The sequence below is a fragment of the Chamaea fasciata genome, unplaced genomic scaffold, assembly GCF_029207755.1.
Source record: "Chamaea fasciata isolate MVZ Bird 193981 ecotype frontalis unplaced genomic scaffold, bChaFas1.0.hap1 SCAF_4, whole genome shotgun sequence".
Lineage (NCBI taxonomy): Eukaryota > Metazoa > Chordata > Aves > Passeriformes > Sylviidae > Chamaea > Chamaea fasciata.
This window is the reverse complement of record NW_027094089.1, coordinates 60,647,442-60,674,567: the sequence shown is the minus strand read 5'-3', so window position 1 is coordinate 60,674,567 and position 27,126 is coordinate 60,647,442. Positions and strand designations below refer to the sequence as shown.

The 27,126-nt window shown below is 37.4% G+C and overlaps 1 protein-coding gene across 7 annotated transcripts in view; it reads left to right on the top strand.

Moving 5' to 3' along the window:
* The window catches only part of NTRK2 (neurotrophic receptor tyrosine kinase 2), a 196,713-nt gene that overhangs the window by 30,807 nt on the left and 138,780 nt on the right, over window positions 1-27,126 (top strand). For all 7 annotated transcript variants that reach the window (XR_010720522.1, XR_010720521.1, XR_010720520.1 and 4 more), the window contains exons 6-10: window positions 11,645-11,781; window positions 14,715-14,847; window positions 16,387-16,686; window positions 21,603-21,635; window positions 25,776-25,876. Coding sequence is in view for 4 of the 7 variants with exons in the window: in XM_066181743.1 (XP_066037840.1) it covers window positions 11,645-11,781; window positions 14,715-14,847; window positions 16,387-16,686; window positions 21,603-21,635; window positions 25,776-25,876 (704 nt within the window). In the remaining 3 variants the exon portion in view is untranslated. The remainder of the gene's footprint in view (window positions 1-11,644; window positions 11,782-14,714; window positions 14,848-16,386; window positions 16,687-21,602; window positions 21,636-25,775; window positions 25,877-27,126) is intronic.

Here is a 27,126-nt window from a genome sequence, read left to right as displayed (position 1 = left end):
CAGTAGCAGGAAGGCAGGCAGAAAGGGAAGGGAGCCAGGGGATCTTTGTGGAGGACTGATTTGGATACGAAAAGCTAAAAGTGAATGTGACCTGTAGGAGAAATTATACCTTTTCTCCTTCCGTCTTTGCCTATTGAGTGTCCTTTTCTCCACTGCCTGTGTGGTGGGGTGGCATCCTCCAATAGCAGCTGCCTGCAAAGAACAGCCATGGTGGGGACCACTGCAGGCCCAGGATGTGCAGTATTTAGTGTCAATAATGTGTTTTGTGGTCTCATATCACTGTTGATCTTGTGCCCAGCTTCTTTTAGGGGCCAGGTGTGGTGGCAGAAATGGGGTTAGTGTCTTGTGCAGTCAAAAAACTCAGGGAGTCTTGTGAGCTGCAGAGCTGGTCTTGTGTGCTCCAGGGTCTGATTTACCTGAAATGGGAGATATAATACCTAGCTGAGCTAAATAGACTCAACCTCCTGCTCCAGCTGGTTGGACTAGAAGGTAGATTAATGTGCTGGGTGCAGAGAGTTCAGCTGTTGGACTGAGATCAATTATTGCAAAAGAGAAACTCCAGCACATTTTGTAACATTCTTGGCTGGCACATCTAGAAGCTACCAGGTTGCTAGGATTTTCCTTTGAAAACTTTTGATGTTAAATACCCAGAATTAAACCTGTGAGAGATTAGTTCTTTACCCTGATTTCTTAACCATCTGCAGCCAAAACAGGCTTGTCTCTGAGCCCTGGATGCTCTTTAGGTGCATATGTGTGTACACATGCGTGCATCCTGTGTGCATATCTTGACTAAAATACTTGTCATGACAAGGGAAGGTGGTAATTCCAAGTAGAAGAGGAAAAGGGAAGGTGAGTATATACAACATTTAGACTGGAATTTGCAGTATGTGTAATTTGCATAGGGAAACACACATTGTATTGTAGATCTAAGTGGATGCCAGCACATGCCTACAAATCATTTCTGTTAGTTTACAGCATCCAAATATCGCCAAATTTTACATAATTTTTCCTCCCCTTTCTCTTAATTTACTTTTTCAAAATGAACCAATGCAGGACATAGATTTTTAATAAAGATGACAATGTATCCTTTTCCTAGACATAGAGTGGAGAATCCCTGGTAAAGAGCAATGACCATATTTGTAGTCTGTGTTCTGGAAGATATCTGAAAAATCCAATTCATGGCTCTTGGTTTCAGTGCCTTTGCAGATGCTGTTCTGTATTTTAAAGGGCAAGACTTAGTTCCAAAACAAAACCACTGATGAAGCTGGTATATTTCATTTCCAGAACGTTTTGAGAGGCCAATATGTAGAACTGAAACAGAAGAGGAATTCAGCTTTTGACATACTGAACTTTTTTTCGTATGAGCTCTGTGATGTTTGTTAATTCCATTTGATGTGAAGCAAAATATTTGGGCATGTAGGCTTCCGCATTTTTTTAGTAAAATATTGTCACTGCTTTTCTAATTTTCTCTGCTAATGAAGTGGTTTCATCTCATCTCCTTGTTGAATTTGTTATTTTTTTTTTCTCTTTTTTCAATTTGTAAACTAAGCAATTGTGCACTCTTCTTTGTGTTAAGGTGTTACTACTTCATAGTTTTATAGGAAGAGGCCTATACAGTATGTAATAAATGTTTTGATAATAGGATGTCTTTCTGCTGTGTGCTGTAAATAAATCTTACTGGGAAGCAGGTAGAGGCCAATGTGGTTTCTTGATCATAGGGCTTTGGTTTGTAGGTAATTGATGAGAAAATTACCACATTTCTGTGGTACTTTGCTAACGCTTTGTACGGTGGAAGTGTTCAATAATGTGCTGATTAAAGATTGAATGCCATTTAGATGTCATCAACTTTGTGATTTATTTTCTTGAGGTTTCAAGTCAGGTATGCTCACTATCTAGGAGCTCCTTTCCTGCTGCAATATTAAAAGTGGCAATCAGTAACTGTTTTTCCAGCTGCATTTGAAATGTGTGTAGATATGATGAAAATTGTCAAATTCTTCTAGGTTTTAGGATCACATGTAATTACTATGTCAAACATTTTCAAGTCGCATCTACCATAGTAGAGCCTTGCGTGTATAGAGATGGTGGTGTTCACTTTTGCCATTTTCAGAGCATTTGCCAGTTGTCTGCACAGCATTGACAGCACCACCACCTGGGATATCTCTTTTTGTTTCCATCTGATAAATAGCATTAGAAAAGCAATAAAGAGAAATAAATGAATATACACTTTATTCTTATGAATGCTTCTAAGCTCTGGTAGCTATTACCACCAGTGTCTTAAGTCCTTTGAAGTGAGGATTGTTCTGTGCCTTGCATAAGGTCACTGAAAAGACTCTCAGTCTGCAGATCACCTGGAACTCACTGAATGCCAGGGAGGCAGGGCAATTAACTAATTGTTAATGTGTTGCTTGCTCTCTCTGGTAGACATTCAGTTACTAAGCTGTTATCATTGATTTCAGTGATACTGAAAGAAGTCTTTTTATCTTCTGGTGTTTTGGGAAAAGCCATGGCTTCTACAGCTGTCTCTGCAGTCCTGTGCAGATTTTGTGTTGCTCTTCATCTCAGTCTGGTTAATGGCATTTTGCCTTATCTGGCCAATTAAATTCTGTATATGGAGATGTGGTGCTGAATCTGTCTTTCAGTTTTGCTTACTGCCAGCTTTGGATGCTTTTTTCTCATATACTGTTTCTTTAGGTGCTTTCTTTCTTGTCACTGGTCACGTATACTAGCTACAATCTAATGTCACAGGTTAGCTCCCTGTGCTAATTTCCTTTATATATCACTAAGGTATGTTTAGACTGACTGGCTCTTTACATCTGCAGCCAGTCAGTGGAACTGTTGTCTGGCCTAAGAGCTATGGGATTTAATGAATGCTCACATTCTTTGCCTGTCTCCTCCTGCACACAAAGTACTGTGGTGTTACTCTTAGTACTAAGACATTTGTGTATGACTGAAAAATTTTCAGAAGTTGTTGTAATGTAGATTTTCAAGCTAAAGTAACTGCTTGTGCATTTCTTGCTTGTTGAGGAAACCCATGATTTTTAACAGGCAATTGCTCAGATGACTGAAAATGGTCTGGAACTGGGTCCAGCTTCACTTAAGCCTGTTTCTGGTGATTTTGTTTTTCGTGCTAGAGGTAAATAAATAATTTTGTGCTAGAGGTAATCTGAGACTGGAGGCAGGTGGTTATAAATCCTAAGAAGGAAAAAAGATAAACTGAAGGATTGACACATTTATTTCTTTGAATTTACAGAAAAGATTTGTAGTATTACTGAGCCAATAAAAGAAGCATTAGATCTTAGACAATCACAGTACAATGCAGTCTAAAACCACAAGCAAAGGCAAAATCCAGTGGGTGTTGACATCTTTTTCCACTATCAGCCAGATTTTAACGATAAGACTATTAGAAGGAGAATATTACAGGCAAAATTAAGTGAGTTTAAAAAAAGCCTTAAATGTTCTCAGTGTTTATGTTTCCGAATATTCATGGATTCTCTAGTCTGTGTTTTTTATTTTGGCACAAGAACTAGATATGGTGCATGATGTAGGGTGGGAAACTGTTCTTATTTTCTCTGTAAGAGTTTAATTCTTACCTCTTATTGTGGACTATGTGAAAGGCTTCATTTTAAATGAGACTTTGACAGTAATGGGGTTTTGACAGTAATGGGTTTAACTCAAGTTGAGTGAAAATTTTCCAAACTTAATTAAAAGAATTTTCTGTCTTTTAAGTGGAAATAACCAAAAATTTATGGAGTTTGAAAAGGCAACAGGAATCTCATTTTCAAAGATACGTATGTAACTTCCTTCTGAATGTGGAATATTTATCTATTTGTGAATCAAATATCAACTTTCATGCAGATATTTAGGCATGGTCATCTATGTAAATCAGGGATTGTGAATGATGATAGTTGAGCTACATGTGGCATATGTGAATGTCTCATAATAAAAAAGCACCAATTTTTGTTTGATAATTCTGATTCAAGTTCTGCTTTAATGTCAACAAAGGAGATTTTTAATACAAGGTAGATAAGAAATAGAAAGAAATAAAGCATTATCCAAAGGGAAAGAGGTGTCTCTGAACTCATGACATTGTGCAGGTTTACTGAGGTATTCTCTGTGCCTGACTTGATACATCTGTGTACGTGTGGAGTATTGATCTGCTAAGGAGAACAGTTCTTTGACTCTTTTCTGGTGGTATTCTTACTTTGCTCTGTCTAGGTGAAGACTGATGACTCGATAACTCTACCCTGTAGTCTAAAGAAAGTGCTGTTTTCTTTAAAAGGGGAGCCCGTTCTTCAAGGCATCCCTTCAGTAATATACTTGGCGTATGCTATACTTGGTACCAAAAGTGAAACCCATAATTTTAATTTTTTATTTTGTTCTCTGAAAATGCTCCTGTTTCAAGATCACATGTTTATCATATTGCCACATTAGGCAGGTCAGCATTATTTTGAGTATTTTCTGGATACACACGAAATTCTGCAGATAACCATACATGAGTAGCAACTATGTTACGTACACTTAGTGAATAAGAATTTGTTAGAGGTTTGCATAAGCTGATTTGAGCCTCATTAACTCACACTTCAAAGGTTGTTTAACTCTCACTTCATCTTTCAAGCTTGTGGCTGACATATTCAGCCCAATGGCCCTACCTGTCTTTTGTTTTCTTTTGACAGCTGTTGTGGATCAGCTGAAGCTAAAGTGCCATGTTAGAATGATTTCTCCAGATGTAATTTAATTTCTTTAACTATGCCAAAAACATGGTTGGATACCTTCATGATACTGCTAGCAAGGGAATTATTGATAATGTTGGTAGCTTCTATAAAAACACTTAACTCAAAGTTCTTGCAGACGTCTTTATATTATTACTGGGACGAGGTAATAATATGCAAGATCCTATTTTAGTCAGCACCTTCCTATTAGAATCCAGACTACACCTAGGGGCCTTACAGGAAAGGTCCTGGGAAGAAGTTAAGCAGCTGACCTAAACCTTGTAAGTGTAAGCCCTTCATCTGGTTTGAAATATCAGCAGCAACCTTCAGAACTTCTGTAGAGGTTGACTGCAGATGACAGCTTGGTGTCCAGACAAATTTGTGCAGGTGCACATCTGTTGGTGGTTTTTGGCTGCACTGCATTCATGATGGCATTTGAAGCCCTGAATGGCATGACAGTTCCCTGGAGACAGTGCTTGTTGCCATGGTTGTGAAGATGAGTTAGCGAGTCTTGTGGTCTTTGCTCTGGCATGCGCTGGCTCTGTGTAAAGAAGTTTGCTTCTAGTGAAAATTTTAGTTAACTATGGAGTGATGGAGTGTTTAAAGGTGAAGTAATAATGGATTTGATCTGGCAAAGCATACTTTAAATTAGACTCATCATTTTCTAAAAGAGACTGTACTTGTTTAATTGTTTTCTGTACAGGTTCCCAGTTGAAAGTGTCAATCAGGCATGCCATGAGAGGAGGCAGATTTCATTTAGAAATTTAAAATATTTGGGTTGCTCAGTGAGCTGCTATATCTTTCACTCTGCCTCCTGACAGAAATACATTCTGCCAGACCTGTGCAAACTACCATTGGAACATTTGGTCATTGTGAAAAACACCCATCAATATTTGCTGCGCCACATGGCAAGCCTATGTCTATTCAGTGGTGATTCAGCGCTTTATTCAGTGGCTATATATTCTCCTGAAGATTTGAAGAAATTTTGATCCAGGGTAGGTTTTTTTAAAATTTACATTTGCACACTTTGGGCAGAGTATGGAAATCTGGGGAAATGGGTCATAATCCCAGATTTATTTTCATCTGTTCCTCTTATACCTCTAAGATTAATGCCTTTACTTTCCATTTTAACCCACTGGAAATTTCAAGTTTTGTTGTTCATGATGGCAAAATCCTAGTGAAGTAATGAAGAGTAGTGCATGGTGATTAGTATTGTGAAATGAAGACTGTAGAGGAAAGGGATTTTAGAGCTTTCAGAAAAAAAAAAATAGAGATGGGGATCTTTGGGCTCCTGAAGATAAATGAAAGATGAAAGAAAATTTGTTTTGAATGTTCTTTATTTCTGTTGATTCTGTATTTATTTGCCTAACATATTTTTTTAATCATCATTGAATAAGTTTGTGCTTGTCATCTTGTTACAACTTCTCTGAGATTTCTGCAATTTTCTATCTACTGAGCATTTTGATTCTGTGGTTGTGATACAACAGGAAATGGAAACAATTGCTTGTGTTTCTTTCATTCATACTTTGGTTGTAAATTTTTTGGGTATCTTTTTACATTTCTTTGAAAATACAGTCAGGCTGGAAATTTGGCTCAGTGCTTGTTGGTTGCAGGCTTTTTTAAAGTGAAACCCAAGAGGTGAATTCCATATCCAACAGCTCTTATCTTTATAGCTAGAATTACTAGAAAGTCTCTTGCAGCTTTTTTTTATTTTTTTTAAACCCTTGAAATTACATGGGAAAAGACACAACATTACTGCTTTTTGAAACAAGGCACAATTTCAGTAGAATGACACAGGAAACATTGTATCATCCTATCCTATTATGCGTACATTGATAAAACCAGTTTTGAGCCAGTAAGAGCTCTGAAATTTGTGGATCTGTGTGACAGTTTCATGATAAATTGCGTTGTCAACCATCCTGTTTTCAGGCTCGAGAAAGTACAAGTGGTTGTTGCCAGGCTGTACTTTAGTGACGTAATAGGTTATACATTTTATCCCAAGAGTGAAAAAGCCAAAGCAGGGGAACCAAGAACCCTGAACAGTATTGGAACCTTATGTGAGGGAAGTAGAACTGATTTAAATCACTGTACCCTAAGAATTGCAGTGAATGTTTTATAAATCAGTGGTTCTGGTAGGCTGCCTTGAATGGTTCAATTTGATAGGTGGTTGGTGCCTCACTATTATTTTAATCATTCTGTGTCTGAAATATTTATTAAAAAGATGTTTAAGGATTTCAGGTGAGGATTAAAATTACCTGGTTAAAAATCAGATGCATAAAAAATTGTCATTTTTTCTTGGTAGCTTCTTGTTCTTATCACAGAACAAATTGACCTCCAAAAGCACACCATGGAAAAAGGAGACAACCTGGGCCACATTGAAAACCATTTAGTGATACTCTGTCATGTCTAGACTCCTGGGAGTTTGTTGAAAGACCAGTAAAATCAGGGACTTAGTGTGCAAAGGATGGCATAAATGAATGCCATCTTGAATTTACAGTATTCTCTCAGGTACTAATTTTTCATCATGTAATTTCTTTGTTATCAGTGAGGCTAACTGACAATATTGAGAGAATTTTTGAAGGTTTTTGGACAGCTGAAAAAACCCTAGAACTGAGCTAGTAAAGTTGGAGCAGAAAAAGTGAATCTGGTATTAATTTTGTAAAAAATTTTATAACTGCAGATTGTGAAACAGTATCTTTGGTGTAATGGTGGATTTGCTTCTTCTGGCTTAAGACCACCTTCTTTTAAATGTTCCTTTAATATGCTGGCTAAAGTTCTTGGTGCTAAGAGTTGAGTTACAGACTAGTTTTTATTTCTCTAATAGATCATATCCTTCCTTTGTCATATAGTGACAGTCTGGCTCTAGGAAGGCCAGTTAAAGTTTTCTTTAGAAAGTAATAAGTAGCAGCATGAGGACTTGGAAAAACCTCTAGGAATACAGGCACATTAATTTTCTTAATTTCCGTTGACAGTTGTGTAGCCAAATCTAGAAGTAACCTTTGAAAATGGCATCCAAAGTGTTGGTTTTGTGGTTGCTGAAGTCCCAGCTGTGCCCGGGGAAGACGTGAGTCATTCCCTAGTGATGCTTGACAGTTTCACTCTCTGATGGCTTCAGGCCATCCTTTTGCACTAATGATGGTCTGTGTAGGTAAATGGCCCCCCTCCTCCAAGCCCTACTTTAAGGAGTGTTTGTTTCTCCTAAAGCATGAGATGATATGTGAGGAGACTCAGCTGACATAAATGAGTTCCTCCTGCTTGTCTCCAGTTCTGTCTAGTTGTGCTGGGGTGAGGGAAGTGACTGCTTATTCTAATCCAGAGCTGCCTATTCCTGGGAATAAAGTGTAATCATACTGAATATGAGAAGATACATTCTGTATACAGTGAAAGCACAAAGCTATTATGTACCAGTGTGCAATGGAAACACGTGGATTTTAGTGTACGATTTCACGCCTCAACCTGTGTTACTCTCTACATTACAGTTTGAAGTTCTCAGTAGCAGGTTCTGTCTTCCCATTTTTGTAGAGACTGACAAGCTTTGAATGGGTTATTGAAAAGAAAGAGGAATTTAAAAACAAAATAAAACAAAGTGGTCTTAAAAAGATCACTCAGAAACTCTTTTTACTCTGTTCCACCAGAACAGGAGAGTGCTCAGTAAATTTGAATGTCAGTGAGAGATTCCAGAATTCATAAAACTCATATACACCTGTATACAACACATTGCTGCAGAAGGTTAAGGCCAAGAATATAGCAAATTTGAAAAATCAGTCAGGTACTAGCAGGTTTTTTGCTGATATCCAGAGTTATAATAATTAATTCTATCAAGGTTTGGGACAGAGATTGTGTTTTGACCTTTGAGGCAGGGAGTAATCTGTCTGACAGATACCAAGATGGGGAAAGATAGTATCATGTCTACCTTGTACAGGCCTTTATGCTACAGTCTAATCTTACTATGCTGGCAGGATACAAAAGTGTTTGAGTATGTTTTCTGATAGTTTGTATCAACTGCTGTTTACAGAGTTCTTTAAAATGTATGTCCCTATTGACAAAAACTGATAACAATCTAAAACACTGTATTTAACCAAATTAACTAGGGAGTAAAGGCAGCATAGTTGGGTATCTCTGTAGTTCTGTAAGAGTCAAAGTGTTACTGACCAATATAAATGGTCTCACACTACATGGGGTATACAAAGTGAGCATTTTTGTATGTTAAGGTCCATTGTGTTTTTTTAACATAGAGTTATTTTTCAGTACAGATGTTGTTTCTTAGTGTCATTGCTTTGCTGGTAAAGGCAACGTATCACATGTGGAGATGAGGCCTTATGTGACTGTCTTGCTTTTCCCAAATAGAGCCACATCTCAACTAGTGTGGATTCTGCTATGGAGCAGTCTAGGTGCCATTGGAAATAAAAGCAAAATTACCTGCAGTTAAAGCACACTATCTAAATCTATCTAACCAGAAAAAATGAATTCCTAGACAATTCTTGTGTTTTCCACCCATCTTATGACTGGGGAAAAGAGTAAAAGAAATCACACACAATAATGTGATTTCTAACCTATTCTATCTCTAATTCTAATTCCATTCCATTTTGTTCCACTTCTTTGAACCTTTTTAGATGCAGGGGCTTTGCGACTGTTTTTTAGTATAACTTTTTGAACACAGAATAATAAGCACTGTTATTTTATAGCCTTTTGGCAGGATGCAGCATGATGTAGCTGTTTCCATTTGAGATGTAAAACCAACATGACATGTGCAGACTTTTGCAAATAAACAGAACTAGATCTAGTTCTGGGTGGGAACCAGAGCCGGTACCAGAGGAATTAAACTTCAGTTGCTTATCCTATAAATAAACACATTGCAGGAAGAGGTTGCCTCAAAACTTAACAGCTATTTAAAGGAGAGCTCTAAGGGACAAAAGTTGTTTTCATTTTTGCTTGCATGAGAGGTTTCACATGAAATGATGTGTTAGTAGGAACTGTGCCAGTTTGCACAATGAAATGCTAATCTATCATGTAGACCTTCTCCCAGGTGGTGGAGTTAAGAGTGGGGATCTTTATTCTCTTTGCATGTTCAGGTCTGGCAAGAGTAATTGAAACAATATTTAGAGGTGTTGCAGAAGTGTAACTTTATGAAGCAAACAATAATTCTCATTACTTCTCCCTTTGTTCCCTAACTAGCATAATTAATATCCAAATGTTCCCTAAGATTAGTTTTATTTCCTGCTCAGCTAGTTGACAGACACTGGTGAGATCTGAATTCACAGCAGGCTAGAGCAGATGGCTACCTTCTCTCACAGATTACTGCATCAAGGCACACAAACTCTCCAGCTCTGTCTCAATAAACTTCAACACATGATTTATATTGTGAATATAATAGAAGAAATCCATGATGCCTATAATGGGAATCATATTACCACACTACTTAAAACTCTGTGAGAATTGCCTGAGCAGTTATTATATACTTGCGCTGATCTTCAAATCTTATTAGGCAAGAAAGCATTGTCTGGAAAACTATTCATCTTCTGTTCTGTATTGCTTCCACTTAGTTATTTTTTATTGAACTAATTTAAGGGAGGTTTCCAGTACATCCAGCTTCTGTTGAACCTCCAGCAAACCTGTGAATGTGTTCACAGTGATTTGATGATTATTTACTTGTTTTGGATCTTTTGCATAAAGAAAAATGTCTCTGCTAAACTTCTGTACCATCAAGTCCATGCTGAAACTGCTGTAGTCTCAACTAAAACCAAACCAAAGACAGCTGTTGCTTCAGAAAAAGAAAAGTCATTGCAAAATCATGCATAAATGTCCTGCACAGCAGATAAGCTTGATTATTTGAGATGATAAATTGCAAGTAAAATTGCCTGGAAAAGTTGATGTGAAATGCCTTATAAAGGAGACAAAGACTCTTTACAGAGTGTAGCAGTTTCACATGATGACAGTATCTTTTAAGAAAGATGTTATTTCTAGAATGGTGCATAATTATTTGCTACATAAATAAATACAAAATGTGAGTTCCTCTGTGCCTGAAATCTACTGATATTGCTAGTATTATTTTGGAGAGGGTACTTCTGTAATTCCTCGTGTTTTTGTAAACATTCAGCGTAAATTTGCACTCTGGGAAATTCCCATTGCTTTGGGTGCCTTAGAACAAGGCACAGAGTGATTTTTAGCTCTGTAAAATGGAGATGAAGTCCTGATTCTTGTAAAAACTGGTCTTATTTCTTGATGAGTGCTGCCATCTCACTGCTTTTCTGCTTTCCTGAGGACAACAGGAGAATCAGCTGAGGTGCCTTGAGTAGAGCTCTTTGCGGTAGCTAACTCTCTCTTCTGTCTTTTCCTTTCTCTAGTTCAATCTCTTAAGTTCTCTGTTTTCCTCCCTTTGAGCTTAAGATCTGGGTTTTGTCCCGCTCTCTCTGAGCTATGTCTCTGTATGGGAGAGAGGGCTGCAGTCTCCTGGGGGATACCGAGGGCTAATGGGGTTTTCCTGTTAGTGTTGTGGAGAACAGTGGAAATACCACAAGGTCAGTGGAAGTTAGAGGTTGTTTTGTAGCTGTTATAAAGAAACAGATACAGTTTCTAGTTTTAAAGAGTCAAGTGAGAGGGTTTTTTTACATTTTGAAGTTAGAAACTGAAGTTAAGATAATTTCTGTTTGTGCACCTGACATATATTCCTATATAATTAACTAGTTAATGTATTTCCACATGCAGTAATGTTTTCTCAGGATTTGAAGCAGAGAAGGTGCAGAAAATACATAGCAGCTAAAGATCGCAGTTTTTTATTTCCAAAGAGCTGGTTGTACTGTCTTACTGAATAGTACTGACTATAGTGAATATTTGATGCAGTGCTTGCATTTATATGGCTTGCTTAGAGTTGCATGGTGTCTATTCTGTCAAATACAAATGTATTTTGGGTTATTGTGTTGTTTTTTCTATCATAGACTTGCCCTCAGCAAACTTAAGCAATTACAACATCACCGTGGTGGAAGGAAAGAGCATCACATTGTACTGTGATACTACTGGTGGGCCACCCCCAAATGTGTCCTGGGTGGTAACTAATCTTGTTTCAAACCATGAGGTAAGGTTTATGTTCAAGCACATGGCAATACAAGTGACACCTGCTGAAGGATGGAATGAAGTTTCTTGTCCAGCTCTAGTTAACTTTCTATTAAAAGATGAAATAGAAAGTTAATCTGGGGATTACATTTATGTTCCAGTTACTTTCAATCCAGGGTGACTGTGGCAGTGCTTTTGGGGGATGGCAGACATTTGTTTCTCAAGATTCTCATTTATACTTTGGTTTTTTGGATGTTCACCTCAAAATGAGAGTAATGTAAATTTTTGGAAGTAATATGAATTAGAATACTGAAACACAAAGACTTTCTTATTATCAGTGATACATACCTACAGAGACTAAATCAAATCTATACTGAGTGTATTTGCTTCTGTAATTTTATTTAATTTTCATTTCATAATTTGGTGTGTTGGAATTTGATTGTAAATATTTTGTGGGTTGTTTAATTTTTCTTCAACACACTTAGCAGCAACAGAAAGCCTTGAAATTGAAGATTTTACTTTAAAGACTGTCAGATTGGTTTTGTTCTGTTTTGTTTGGTTTTGTTTTTTTTTTTTTTTAATGATGTATGAATATCTTTCCTCATTGAAATCATCTAGGTGGGGAAATTTTATTTTGTGGTCTCTTTATATTTTTTGTTTTTGTAAACTCCGTGCTGCTTAAGTCCTTTCTGGTGGAAATATTGAAAAAAGAGGGGCGTATAAGCAGCTGCTGACCTCATAAATTGCTATTATTTCACTACAGGAAAAACCCATGTTTATTATGATTTTATGGCGTTTGCTTTCTTATATTCATGATGGTGTGCACTGCCTAAAGCTTCTTGGTCTGTGCCAGGTGGCGGAAGTGTGCTTCCAAAATTCTTCCTGCAGTGAGGAGGAGACAGGACTTCTTGGGTCTCATAGTTTGTATATTTGTTTTCTGAAGTTCATTATATCAGGCTTGTATAGAATTTAAGTAGTCTGTCTTTCATCCCAGCTTTCATAAGTAAGAGCTCTGCAGAACTCTAGTTGTATTTTTAAATTTTTCTCTGATCTACAAAACTCCTCAAAGGCATCAAGGCACCAATCATCATCAAGGACAAGAAATTAAAACAGTTTGGGGAACTTCTGCCAAGTTGCACTCTTCTAAAAAATTTTCAAAAAAATTTAATTCTAGGAGCCAAAACAAATGTGGGACTCTGTTCAAAAAGTGAGATCATCTAATTTTTTTTAACCCTCCTATCTCTGAAATGCCATGGTCAGTTTGCTTCAAGTTTTCCATGAGTATTCTGTCCTGGCATAACTTCATCATGCTTATAATACAGGCTGGCTACAACCTTAGCCATGGAGCACAGCAGTCTTTTCAGTAGCAGAAGAGCATGATCCTTTTAGTCCTTATTTGCCATTCCCAACTATCCTTTTCTAGAAGCGTTGCTTTTGGATTCTTTTCTTTCACTTCCATATCTCAGTTTCTGCCTTCATTTTCTTTATCTTGTATGCGTCTTTCCAGTGTTTTTTCTCACCTATTTTAAAAGAGGGACATTAGGAAAGATTAAAACTAGGCTCTAGTTCTGGAAAGCTTACCTTTATGTTCTGAGTTTCTGTGTTGATGGATAGTTTGACTGATGTTGTTTAGATTTTTCTGGCTCTAGATTTCAGCCCTGAGCATGTGTTTCAGCCCCTCTGCTTTTAGTCCAGGTTTGAGCACTGCTCAGCTCTGAGAAATGCGAAATAAGAAAATGTGCAAAGGGATGTTTGCTTTTCCACCTCCCTCCCTTACTGTCACATTGAGATTGAAGGGACATTGAACTCAAGTGGAGTTAGGGTGTCGTCTCAAGGTTCAAAATTCTATTTGCACAGTACTGTATGCAGGAGTGTTCCCAGATATTCCTGTTGACTGCCACCTGAAGTTGCTGTAGTTTTACAGTTATAGTGAAAGTGGGTTACTTGTTTTTGTTGTCTGTAGCACTGACAGCATACATTACAAAAAGTACCTCAAAAGTAGTTTTGAAAATTATCATAATTATTATTTATTTTTGGTTCCTTTCCAGCTTAAGAAAATAGTCTAGCTCTTTATGAAAAATTCAAGTATGGAAATAGTAATTATTTGGAGATCAAATGAAGGGCCTGATTTATTAACATTGGAGTAAAAATTAGTTTTGCTAGTGCTTTTTGTGTGGGGGGGTAATTCAGACGTATTTGCTTAACCAGTGTGACGTAGCTGCATAGTCAGTATGTTATTTAAGGCTGTAGATAGACACTGTCCATTCTAAGAATCATAAGAATCAAGATTTTTAAGAATCATCATTCTTACCTTAATTAGCTTGTTCTTAAATACATAAAACAGTACTTAGGCAATAGCTTAGGTAGTAGAAGGTATGCACTTTCTTTTGGAAGGTTTCTTGAGAAAAGAAAGCTTTCAAGAGAAATTTGATTAATGTGAAGATACAGTAGGGCTCAGAAGGCAGCAGTGGAAGAGATGTGAAGCATAAATTTAAAGGAAAGAGAGAAAAGGATGAGTAAAGCAAGGTTTTAACAGAAGAAAAAGGATGAAAATGTTCTAGAGAACAGGCAGAATGTAGAAATCAGTTATGAAGCAGGAGAGAGGGATGAACAAGGTTATATGATTAGAGGAAAAAAAATTGTGTAGAGAGGATAAAGTGGTAAAAAAAAGGCACAGACTGAAAGTGACAGGGCAGAAACATGTTTGAGTGCAATGTTTGTAGCAGGATTTTGCAGCTTTGAATCCACTGCTACTGACTCTTAGAATTTTTTCTGTAGGTGTTTTATGTCTGTTTGGATAAGACACTAAAAGAAGGCTTTAATTGATTGTGGACAGATGCAGCTAAAAAAGGGGGAAAATGAAAAGTGCTATTCAGCTGTGGCCAGTAACTCCCTCCCTCTCCTTTACCCTTAATGATGTGGTTGATGCATACATGTTTTTCTGATCATTTTTAGAGTGACACAAATAAGAACCCTGCCTCTCTCACCATCAAGAATGTTTCATCAATGGACAGTGGACTGGAGATTTCCTGTGTAGCAGAGAACATTGTGGGAGAGGACCAAGCCTCTGCCGAGCTTACAGTATTCTGTACGTATGTGGGCCTCCATACAGACCTGGAGGCGAAACTGCATTAGCAGGAACTGTTTTGGGTATTTTTTTGGACCTTCAGGCCGTTGAAATGGAAACCCTTAAGGCATGTGAACTATCTACTGCAGTTGATGCTAGGAGTAGCCCAGTCAGCCATTGTTGCATTTATCTTTTCAGCTCTGTATTCTACAAAAAATGTGTATCTGACTGCTTTGTCTTCCAGTTAGAAGAATCTGTAAGTAGAGGTCTGAAATCTTGAATACTGAATGGCACTGCCAGTGTGGGAAGGTTTGTAATGGTGTGTATGTACATGCACGCTGTCTTAGGAATTGCAAAATGTGAATGCATCAAAATGCTAGTAGAATTGTACGAGACTACACATGTTTAAGTTCTTACTACCTAAAATAACAACTGCTTTGTTCAATGTTTGTATGGCCAGATGTAAATTCATTTGTCATAGCTTTGAATAGTACATTTATTTCTCAGGGCCAAGGAAGGGAGAAGGGCCATACAGCATACAGGAAAACTTGTTTCTTAGATCTAAGCTCCGGGTTTAATTCATTTAACATGAACTACACAGCGACACAGTTCATTGTTGAATTGGCTGAATTCATTTAACATGTACTACACAGAGAGTTGCAACCCTCTGTTTAATTGAAGATGGGAATGGAACACTTTGTAGATGGCAGATTTTGCTGAGCATGTGCTTCTGACTAGAAAAAACACTATACGTTGAAATTGGATATAAGGTAAGTATGGGAATGAACATAAACTAGACGTATTTGAAGAGTGTAAATGAGATTCCAAGCTTGGCACTGTAATGAGTAATAAAAGGGAATATAACTAGAAGAAATTGGATGTAGCTAAGGATAAATATAAAGGAAAATAATGGGCAAGGTGTTGGAATAATCTCTTAAGAGAAAAAGAAGAGGTCTGTAAACTTGAGGCATTTAGCAGGTTTGAACAAGGATGAGAATATGTATAGTAGAGAATTATTTTTCCCTGACAGAAGAATCTGGAGAATTAAGTAATCTGTTCTGGTTTTGATTCTGTTGAGAAAATAATCTCTAAATTTGTATTCCTAGCTGAGTGTCTTTCCAGTAGTATTTGCTTTTGGCCAATTTTAAATATTTTCAATACTATTGTCTTCCTTCAGCACTCTTGTGCACCATTTTTTCAGCAAAGTAAAGCTAAAATGTCTTTCTCCTCCATCTAAGTGATCCAGTAACTGAAGTTCCCACACCTTACACATTTTAAGTGATTTAACATGTTTTCAGTCTTTGAAACTAGTTTGCTTTATTTCTTTCTGAAGAGTGGCTTCCGTTCAGTTCAGCATAGTACTCTAGACAGAGCAGGTGTGTTCCTGTGTGAGTATCCTTCAAATGGGTACCATTCCATCTAGTAACATTTGTACTGAAGAATGAAAAGTACTTCCGTGTGAACTTGGGAGGGAAGGAGAGAGGGAGGAAGAAAGACAGGGAAGGGAGGAAGGACACGTTCAGAATATTCTGATGTTCTTCACTCTTTTTTTCGATATAGTTGCACCAAACATCACATTTATTGAGTCTCCGACCCCGGACCACCACTGGTGTATTCCATTCACTGTGAAAGGGAACCCTAAACCCACATTGCAGTGGTTCTATGAAGGAGCTGTACTGAATGAGTCCGAATACATCTGTACTAAAATACATGTTATCAATCAAAGTGAATACCATGGCTGCCTTCAGCTGGACAATCCTACACACCTGAATAATGGTGCTTATACCTTACTTGCAAAGAATGATTATGGAGAGGATGAAAAACGAGTTGATGCCCATTTCATGTCAGTGCCTGGAGATGGTAAGTGTTTTGTTGTTTTTTTTTAATGCTGGCGATTCCAAATTGATGAAAGTGGTGAAGTAGTGCTTTTGGCCAGTTTAACTATTTTGGAGGAAGGTTTTTATAAAACTTTTTTTCTCAGAGTGAATGTCTTCAATATTATTTGTAAAATAATGTTTTTCTTGAGCATTTTCTTCTTGTTTATTGTTTGTGAAGGGAGGTCATGCCAGTGCTCTGTAAATCTTCCTTCAAGTGACCATCCTCCCTGCCAGCCAAGGCTAATGAAAAGTTGCTGTTTCTGAAGTTTTCCCAAGCCTCAGTTCTTATCCTGAAAAGCACTGAGTGCCAATTCAGCCCCTCTGTAACTTGCTGTACTGCATATGAATGGCACTAGGCAGTGTGTTCAAGGATGTGAAGAATGCTTGTGTGGCATCTAGTGCCTTGGTGCAAAATTGATAGTGCAGTCAAGTGAGTTCATGATAATATGTTGTTTTTAGGACACCAGAGGGAACTGGAGAGAAAACAAGTAACGCAGAGGTGAGGTGGATGAGGTCTCACATCTTAACAGGCATTTTTGTGTCCAACTGCCATTTGTCTAGGTGGTGGCTGGGCACCTACATTGCTGGGAATATCAGTGTTCAAGATGGTTGCACCTTCAGTTGCTCTAAAGATTCCCCCTCTCCCTTTCTAAGTACTATGTGGGCAGGCTCAAGGCTGGCTAGCTCACTGAATTGCAGGGACTACTGTAAGTCATGGATGTTCAATGTGGTTTGATCTTTTCCCACATCTTCAAAACCATTCATGAAGTGGCCATAATAACAGACACTGTATGTGCAAGCATAATGAAGCATGTGGAAGGAAACTCTGAGTGGACCTTGCACATTTGGAGTAGAAATAGAAGTTGTGATCTTGTGCAGATAATTGCATAGTCGTACCTCAAAATACGAGACTGTATGTATCTTCAGCATTTTGATCATGTGATATAAATAGTTGCCATCTTTTTTTTTTTCTTTTTTTTTATTTTTTTTTAACAGCAGTGTTCTGTTATGTTATCTGATAGAAACAAAGTGGTGAATATTTAAATTCTCTTCCTACGTCTCATGCCACAGACCGTAAAAATATGGTCAGTATTTCATTTTTTTCCCCTTCAGCTCAGTTTGCTGTAGGGAGAGAGATAGTAGGTGTTTTGCTTTCCCATCCTGAGGAGAAGATGAAGAGCTGACAAAACCAGACTTTATTTACTCCTGCAGTGCTCACTGCTCCTCTCCTGTTTTTTCTCTGGAGTTCGTCCTTAAAGAGATTCATTACAGAAACATGCCACGGTTTCAGCTACTGGTGTCCCCTAATACTGCATTTTAATTATTCAGCAAAACAGTTCACCTCATGGATGTTCCGTGTACAATAGAAGTTCTCTTGCACCCTGATTATTTAATATGAACCTGGCTTTATTTTCTAGCAGAGAATCAGCTACCTGTAATACATTAGATGATTTTATAAATTTTTTTGGTCTTTGATCCAAATCCCCTTTCCTGTTCTGTTTTTCCTTGATGCTTCTGTCCACAAAAAAATAGAACTATGGCGATCCTCTAATTTAGAAAGAAAACATGATTTATTTTTTCCATTCCTTTTATATTCTTGTAGAATATAAGTCTACCAATATAAACTGTGCTGTGTTCTTTAAGAATTTCCCAAGCTCAGTGGTGGAGTAAGCTTCAGAAAAGGAGTATAGAGAAAATGGGAATATGTATAGACAGGATGTAACTGCATTATAAATTAGTTCATGCATAGTGGATGGCACCAAACCAGTCTTAAAAATTAACGACAGGAGAAATGGCTTATCTACTTAGCCTCCTCAATATTGTTTATAGTTTTCTCCTGCAAGAATCATGGAATCGAGGTTTATAAAACATCACAACATTGTTGTCTCCTCCACTGAAGCTTGTCAAAAAGCAAATGCATCGTATTACAATTTTTTTTCTATACTATTGCTATTTAAAGAACTGTCAGGCTTTTTCAAATCCTTAAAAGGCTTTTTCAGTGCTGTCGTTCCTACGTAGTTTCTTCTTTTGGCCCACATATTGTACACTGAAGCATAAAGATTAAAGCCCACACCCTGGTATTATGTTCATTTTCATGTCTTCATGACTGAATTAAATACCAGTCCTGATGTTTCATGGGGTGGGGTACACTCACTGAGCTTTAAACAGATTCTCTGGTTATTGCATCACTTCAGCAAATGCTCTGATAATAAAAAGAAAAAAAAAAAGAAAATTTAAAAAAATCTCCTCACCTATAATCCATATGCCTACCCAAATAAATGTATGTAATTCTGAAGCATGTTCTACATCAATAGTGTAATAGAGTTGGATCAAACATGATGAAGATGTAATATTTGTGCTAAGATGCTCCTAACTTTCAACATGCTTCTTAGAAGAACTGTTTTTCAGTGGTCTGAGGATGCAGGCATAAAAGAGAAGAAACCAGGTACCATAGTGGGATTTTGATTGTGCTAATGATACCCAAGTTAATTTTGTAAATTAAGAATTTGTTTAAAATGTCAAGACCTGGAAGAATGAATTTCATGTTTTACTAGCTGAATTTTTAACTATCTTTAGTCTGCTAAAGTTCTTGGTTTCAGGTTCTTGCTGAGAGTGACTTGATTATTTGAGACTAACTGCTGTCAACAGTAAGCAAGAAATGGTCATGGTTTATTCTGGGGGCTGTTCTCATAGTTGATCCAAAATGGCTAGTGAATGTGGGAGAGATTTTTACCAATAATAAGTATTTTTAATTAAGTTTATTCATCTACTAACTCTCTACTATAAAAATTCAGCTGAAGGAGTCCAAGTCACATATATACTTGTCAAAGTAAAAGAATGTGCTAAATGTGTCTTAGAAATAGCATATTGCTTGTGCAGCATAACATGTTTTTTGCAGAAGTACGTTTTTGAATTGAGTATTTTGCTGCTGCTTTATTTTGAAAATGCCAGATTTATAAAGAAAGAAACAAACAATCTGAGTGTAGTTGATGTAGTTTGTGAAGATGAGTGAATAGGATAAGGCTTTTGATAGCTCATTTGCTCAACAACCTCTTCTAATGGGGGCTAAAACAATGGTGCCTTTCTGTACTTGGCCTTGAAAATAATTGTGTCTAAACGTGCAAAAGGACTGTGGTGACGTTTAATGTTAAAATAACTTCAACTGATGATTAAGGTGGCATGTTTTTTATGTGCTTAATAGAAAAAGTAATACTAAACAGAAATTTTGGGGTTGTCCACCATCTTGATTTTTGTAGCTTTAGTTGAAGTGTTTAATTATGTAAAAGATATTTGAATGGAATTGATGACTTCTTGCTTTATATGTCTGGGAGGAGTTAAGGGTTATACTAACTTTCTTAGTTTATCCCAATTCCAGTGAACAGAAACACGAATGTTGACATTTAACTCATAAATAAAGGACTGGGGGTTTCTGTTGTTGTTGTTGTTGTTTGGGGGTTTCTTTCCACTTCAGATTACGGAAGGTGAGTTAGAAATACTGTTTTTCAGCAGTTGGATGTTCTGCACGTGGAAAACTGGAACCATGAACTTCTGTGGACAAGAATCTCTGGTCAGATTACTTGAGGATAGATAGTCAGGCTTTCTTCACTGGGTGTTTATTTCTGCCAATTGACATGACGGTTCTCATGGAATCTATTGACATGTATCCCTAGATACTGGAATATCTTCAAGTGCATTTGAAAATAAGCCTGATTTTCTGCGGCCATTCTACAAATAGGTTACAACTGGTATTTTTGGCACAGGTTATGGTGCTGGTAACAATGGTGTTCTGCTCTTACTTCATTGTGGCATTATGCCCATGCAATGCTACTGCTGTAGGTTTACTGTATAGTAGTATGAACAGAATTATGTTTGTTGAAGTTTTGAAGTTGGATTCATCTTCAGAGATTTAAATTATTTGTTAATTTTATTTCTAAACCTGCAAAAATAGACAGAAAAAATATGGAAGTGATAACTATAAGCCTTATTGCATAACCTATGCTAGGAGTAATTATAGATCAGAATGAATGGGTATGTTCAAACATAACACAAGTATCTTGCAAAACATGAATAACAGTTCACTAATTTCCGTGGCTCTTCTGTGCATTTAACTCACATGTGTGCTGAACCTTACATACATGCAGTAAGTAATTAGAAAAAGCTGCAAACAGGAACTAGTAAAATTTAGAGAGCTGTAGACTAGACATTTGCTAGTGTAAAGTCTGGTTTCTGGGACATCTGACTCTTTCAGTAAGAGTTCTGTCTGTGTATCAGCTGTGCAGCTGGATGTAAAAGAAGCATCCTTTCACAGAATGAATCAAATGGTGCTGCTAGGTAATTTCTTACCTGTAGCCCTTAACTTGCCAGCTCACAGCTTAAAAATACTTGCACAATGATACAACAGCATAATTTTTTTATCAGGTAAATGTCAGTGATTGTTAAACTTCTGGTAAATCTGCTTCCACTTGAATTCACAGAAAACTTTATCTTAGATTTTTCAACAGGAATAGTTATTGTTTCATTTATTCCATATATATTCATATACATACATACACACATATATATACACACATATGTATTTATACATACATACATATATATAAATAGTGGAAAGCAGGATTTTGCCCAGTTGGAAAATAATGCATGCCCCTGCTGGAGTTACTGCCATGTGCACACGTGAAGCAAAATATTACCCATTGGGATAACTCTAAAATGATTGTAAATGTAATTAATAAACTCAAGTTATTGATGTTGATTTGCATTTAAGTAGAGACTTATGATTGGTATGGCAAATAAGGTCAACTCTTAAAACTACTCCTAAAGAATTTTTTATTCTTACAGTATTTGCAATTTATTTACAAAGCTTTTCTTTCTTTTTTTTTTTCTCTTTTCCATGTACAGGTAGTGGCCCAATTTTGGATCCAGACGTTTATGGTATATATTTGATTTTCTTTTCTTTTAATAACAGAAACACAGGAACTGAAACATTAAAAGATCAGATGTTAAGCTTAGTTAAATTGAAGTGTCACATAGAATAATACAGCTCTAAAAGATACTTCGTGGTTTTGGTTTTTCTGCCTTATATTTACATGTGATGACAATATGATGTTTTACTTACTATGTTGCTTTTGATTTACATTAGAAGCATAAATCCACTGCTACAAATGAGTGCAGTTGATCCTGTAGGATGACTGTTGTGTGATGTAGTTCACAGATGTGAGGTTTTGTGAACCTTTTGGAGATATTTCTTGGAGGAAAGAGAGTTTGTGATTTCTCTTTATACAGGTTAATTTATTTTTCCAGGGATGATTCCATACTTGTTTTGCCTCCAAAAATGTACCCCTAAATCCCACTTAGATATGAAGTTGGCACAAGTAAGTTTTCCTGTAGGCAATTTATTTTGCTCTGTCTCCTCATTTGTACCTTCCCTTAATCTCTCTTGCGTAAGCAGACCATCAATTCAGTGGTGCTGAGTGTGTGCCAGGAGATTTTGATGGCACAGTGTTCACATTAGTTTTTTAGTTAGGAAAAGTGTACCAAGTGAAAGCCAGTGTGCTCTGAAATAGAAGCTGCAGAATAAAAAGCAACTGTCTGTTTTTTGAAAATATTTCTGGTGAGCAGAAAAGTTCATCTTACCCACCATACACAAACAGCTTGAAGCTGGATCCTGTTTGGAGTACTCTTTATTTGGATGAATAGCATGACTCAGGTTACCTAAAGCTGGTCTAAAAGTTATTGCTTTGATTCCATTCCACGTCATTAAACTTTAGCAAATGTGCAATTGAAGCATCAATTTGACTTCAAATGCTTAGAAACTCCAAAGGATAGCTTCCCCTCCCTCTTTCCAAAATTTTTTTGAAGGAGAAGAAGAAGGGAGGATTGGGGATGGGAAAGTGGTGATGGTTTGCACAGTGTCTTCATGTGTTTTGTTATATAAGCTGTATGCATGAAGATTTTGATTCCGAGCTTTTTATCAAGGTCCGGATGCCTGTGTATGTCCGGATGCCTTTAGTCTTGTGCTAAATCTGTGCTTTGACTGACTGGGGTGGGTTTCTGCTGAGGTGTATGCCTTGAGTTTTGCTAGCAAGTCACAGCCTGCAAGACCTGGTGGAGGTAGCCTTCTTCTTCATTCCTGGCTGTTCTTCCTGCTGTTTGAAACTGTTGTCCTTGTGATGTGAGGCAATTTCCAAATGTTTTTGTTAAGTATTTTGAACATACAACAGAAATCAGAAGATCTGATGAGGTGGCATCAGGCTACATGACATTGAGTTTGCTGAGGGGAGTCTGGCCTGCATGGGGTACTGCTTGCCACAAGTGGGAAGCAGTCACTTGTGCCTCAGGCTCACCTCTGTGGCAGCTCTTGGAAAAAACAAAGACAGAATGCTCTCCTGACACCATCTGGAAATTAACTGAGAGAAATAAAGTGACTCTCATGGGTCTGAGCAGGACATTGAGTGCAAAGACAGCTCTTTTTGCTCTGAGTTCATATTTTTGTGCCATGATGCCTCTTCTAATATGGTTGAGAACAGAGGAGAACCTGCCCCATATCTGCCAAACCCCAGAATGACTGTGCAGAGTTACCCCCAGTGCTGATGTGACTGTGCTGTTGTGTCTATCCCAGCACCTTGTTTGTGAAATGGCTGTAAAATACTGGCCAGTGTCTGCTGCAAATCACCGCAGCTGTTACTCGTCACTAGTGGCTGCATGAGGTACAGAGCACCAGAGAACCTGGCCCTAAAGCAATATGAGCCTTATCTAGCATGAGTCAAAAGGCGTGACCCTGTCTGTAGGAGTGCTCAGTGTCTATGTCAGGATTTCATAATGAAATGAACAGGAATTTATTTAAATCAAATCGTCTGGCTTGGGCTGGATAGCTGTCACGTGTATTTTCCTTGCCTGATTCACCCATTTAAAGGGGCTTTGAAGATCTGGAAATACCTCAAATGCAAATGATTCACAGTTAGGCAGCAAGCAATGTCAGCATACCACCAGTATACCAATGTAGCCTACCTTAGCTCTTGCCCATTTTAATATAGAAGTTCATTCAGAGGATTCACAGACCAGACCTGTGGTTTTCATTAGCCCTCCACAGTGTGATTTCCAGTAGTTTGGGACAGGCCTGAGCATAAACAGAACTACAAATAGCATCAGCTGTTATTTACAAGTGAAACTGGGAGCAAAAAATTTCCTTCTTCAACATTCGTTTTACAAAGTCAGAGCAGAAAAGACTCTAAATATTTGTTTTATATGTCAGTCTTATAAAACAATAATAAATATATGGTTGGCCAGAACAGTCTTTGCGAAAATTTTCCCAGTTAATTGTAAAGGAAGCCAAATTTTTTTAGGCTGAAGTACTTGTTATAAAGCAGGCTTTGCCAGCAAATAATGAAGTAGAAATCTTCTCTGCTCTGGCGAAGGATGTACTCACAGTGACAGATGGTCAGCATAGAGTCTTGTCCAAAAGTCCAGGCTGCTTGTGCAGTTGAGCCATTCAGGCAGCAATTGTGCTACCTTAATGCGCGAGGAATGCTGTTCATTCTCCTGTTGCTGCTGCTCTAATCTCTCTGCATGGTAAGCTGCTCACAGAGAGATGCAATGCAGAGTTAGAGAATTCAAATGGTAAAAGATCAGGAAATTACTCTTTTTTCTCTTGAAAACTTTGTATATTTAATACGTATTTTGTCTTGAAAGAGTCTTGTCCTTTGGCATGCATAGTTTAGAGCTAAAATAGACTATGTGAGTTGTTTAGATATCCTGACTGTGCTGACTGTAGCACTGGTGCCAGAGGTAGCTGACAGCTTCCTGCACCAAAAAAATCTGCAGTCTCCAAGTGCTTTACAGAAAGCAAATGTGTCCTTGCATGCCTGAAGATCAAAAGCCCAGTGCAACTTCTTACTAGCGCTGCCAGCTGAGCTCTCCAAACTGGTCTTGGGAGCTAAAGGATAATAGTGCTTAGGTGCAAGCCCTCTCTGCTCCTGCTCAGCAGGAGCTCTGTGCTCGGAAATGCCCCTGCTGCTGTGGTTAACAAGAGCATTTTCAAATTCAAATTGAAGATTTCATCTGCAGGCTTATGGCACTGATTTTAATCAAAGTAAAGAAATACCCATTTAATTGCAAACTTAAATTACAATGCTGGAGGTGTATTTTATATTAGGTACAGTTATTGCCCTTTGTTTCTTTCATCTGCACACATTACAGCCATGAAATTAAAATGTTATGCATATTCCCAGATATAATAATAAAATAAATACATTTTAAAATTTTATTTTAATGCAAGTTCATCTTAACTTCAGATATATATAACATTTAATTATTTTTCTCTCATTTGAGTAATTTTTTCAGGAAATCATGGACTGTAGATATCTTTGTTTTATTTTGAAGTTCTTCTAAGTAATTGAGCCATGATCATTCTTTGTGTGGAATAGTTCTGCTTTTGCCCCTGCAGCCATGTCAGTGGAATTATTTTGATAAATCAATCAAATTTCTTCATACCATCTCAGGCACTTTAATTTTTAAAGGTTTATCTGCATGATAGCAATGCTAAACTGTAATCTCTGTGCATATAACATTTTTTAAATTATTTATTAAACAAATGAGAGCAGCTATTTCACATAGGATATTAGTAAGATAGCTTGAAACCCATCTCCTGAGTTCTTAGCAAAACAAAAGTGCTCAAGCAATTTCTAAGACTGTCCTATATTTGACTGAATACAAGGCTGGTGAAGTTCAGTGTAAAGGGCAGTCTTCCATTTTTAATGGGAAGTCAGAAGCACATAAAAATAGCTCTATGGATGGAGTTCTCATTTAACTCTAGTGTTTCCAGTAGGGAAATTATTATGTAGGTTGCTTCTTTTTTCATGTTTGTCAGCCACAGCACATTTGTTCATTTACGTGCCATAGTGATTACCCCCAAAACATTCCAGCTTGTTTTGCAATTACAACTTGTGTCCAAAAAGCTTAAATTCCCAAAGTTGACAGTGGCCTTACCATGTTACAGAGCAGAAACGATATAAAAAAACCTTTTCTGCATCAAAGCTATGAAGTTATAAAAGCAACATTTTTTCCTTTCTTAAGAGTATGAAACCACACCTAATGATCTTGGAGATGCCACAAATAACAGTAATCAAATCACTTCAACGGATGTTTCCAACAAAGAGAATGAAGATAGCATCACTGTAAGTATAAGCATTGTTTTCTGGTCTGTGATCTTTGTGAACTTTTTGGCTATACAACTTACAAAACTGCAGACACCAATGAGACCCTGGCCTATCAGAAAACTACAGCTATTACTGTGTTGTAATCAAAACTCGGGAAAAAAAAATTATAGATAAGATCAGTGCTCCCCATCCTTGTCCTTCCCCCATTTTTTTTGAATGAATGAATCACTTTTCAGTGTAAGTAAAACCGCTGTTTTGTGTCTTGCTTTTCTAAACAACTTAACTCATTTTTTTAGCCTAAGACTTTGCATCTAATTTTTAGTCAAGGAAAGCAAATCGTCATTTACAAAACAAAGACCTCCAAGGTAATTTGAAGACGATTGGCTGAATACTCATCCTGGAGTCACCTCCATGTTAGAGAGGTGATGTGAGGCAATGAAGTTTCAAAGTCTAACTGTATGTTTTAAGACATGGTTTCATGTAGGTTTTTGATTAAATGGCTTGTGATAAATTTTAGTACAAGTGGCTGAACTGATGGGCCTCCTCCTTTGCTGCCTTGCCTCTCATGCTTTCCTGTAAAGAAATGTCGGAAACTAATAGTGGGTTACCAGCCTTGTTGACATTGCAGCCTCTCTCCATCAGTTCCTCTCTGAAGCACCAAGCAGATGAGAGTGTGAATTCATGAACCAGAGAGCAGACTATGAGTTGGGATAATGTTCTAAAAGGTGTGAGGACCCAAGACAGTCTTGTCTTATCTGATAACAGAGTCATTGAACTGCCGAGGTGGTAAAGGTGGGACTGGTGAAAGTCCTCTGGTCCAAGCTCCCCTGATTAAAGCAGGACTAGTATGGTTGTTTATGGTTATATCCTCTCTGGTTTTAGTATATCCAGTGATGGAGCCTTCACAGCCACTCCAGGTAATTTATATGGGAATTCAACCATCCCTACAGTAAATCCTTTTTTCCTATGTGCTGTTCTTACATGTTTTCTTGTAACATGCCACTCTTCTGGAAGGGAAAAGGGTGATGTACACTCCCTCCCACCTGCCTTGAATGTGTAGGATGTTGAAAAAGTTCTCATAAGTGTCTGAATCTCTGTTCTCTGCAGAATAGAAGAAACCTCAACAAGTGTCTGTTTTCTGTACTTTTTGATATGAGTGCAAATGTTCCCCAGCTGAAATTAAGCTCTTTCCATAACTGGATTAATCTGAATATATATTGGATGTCTTTGAAGACACAAAACCAAAACAAACAGGTCTGTCTCCTAAT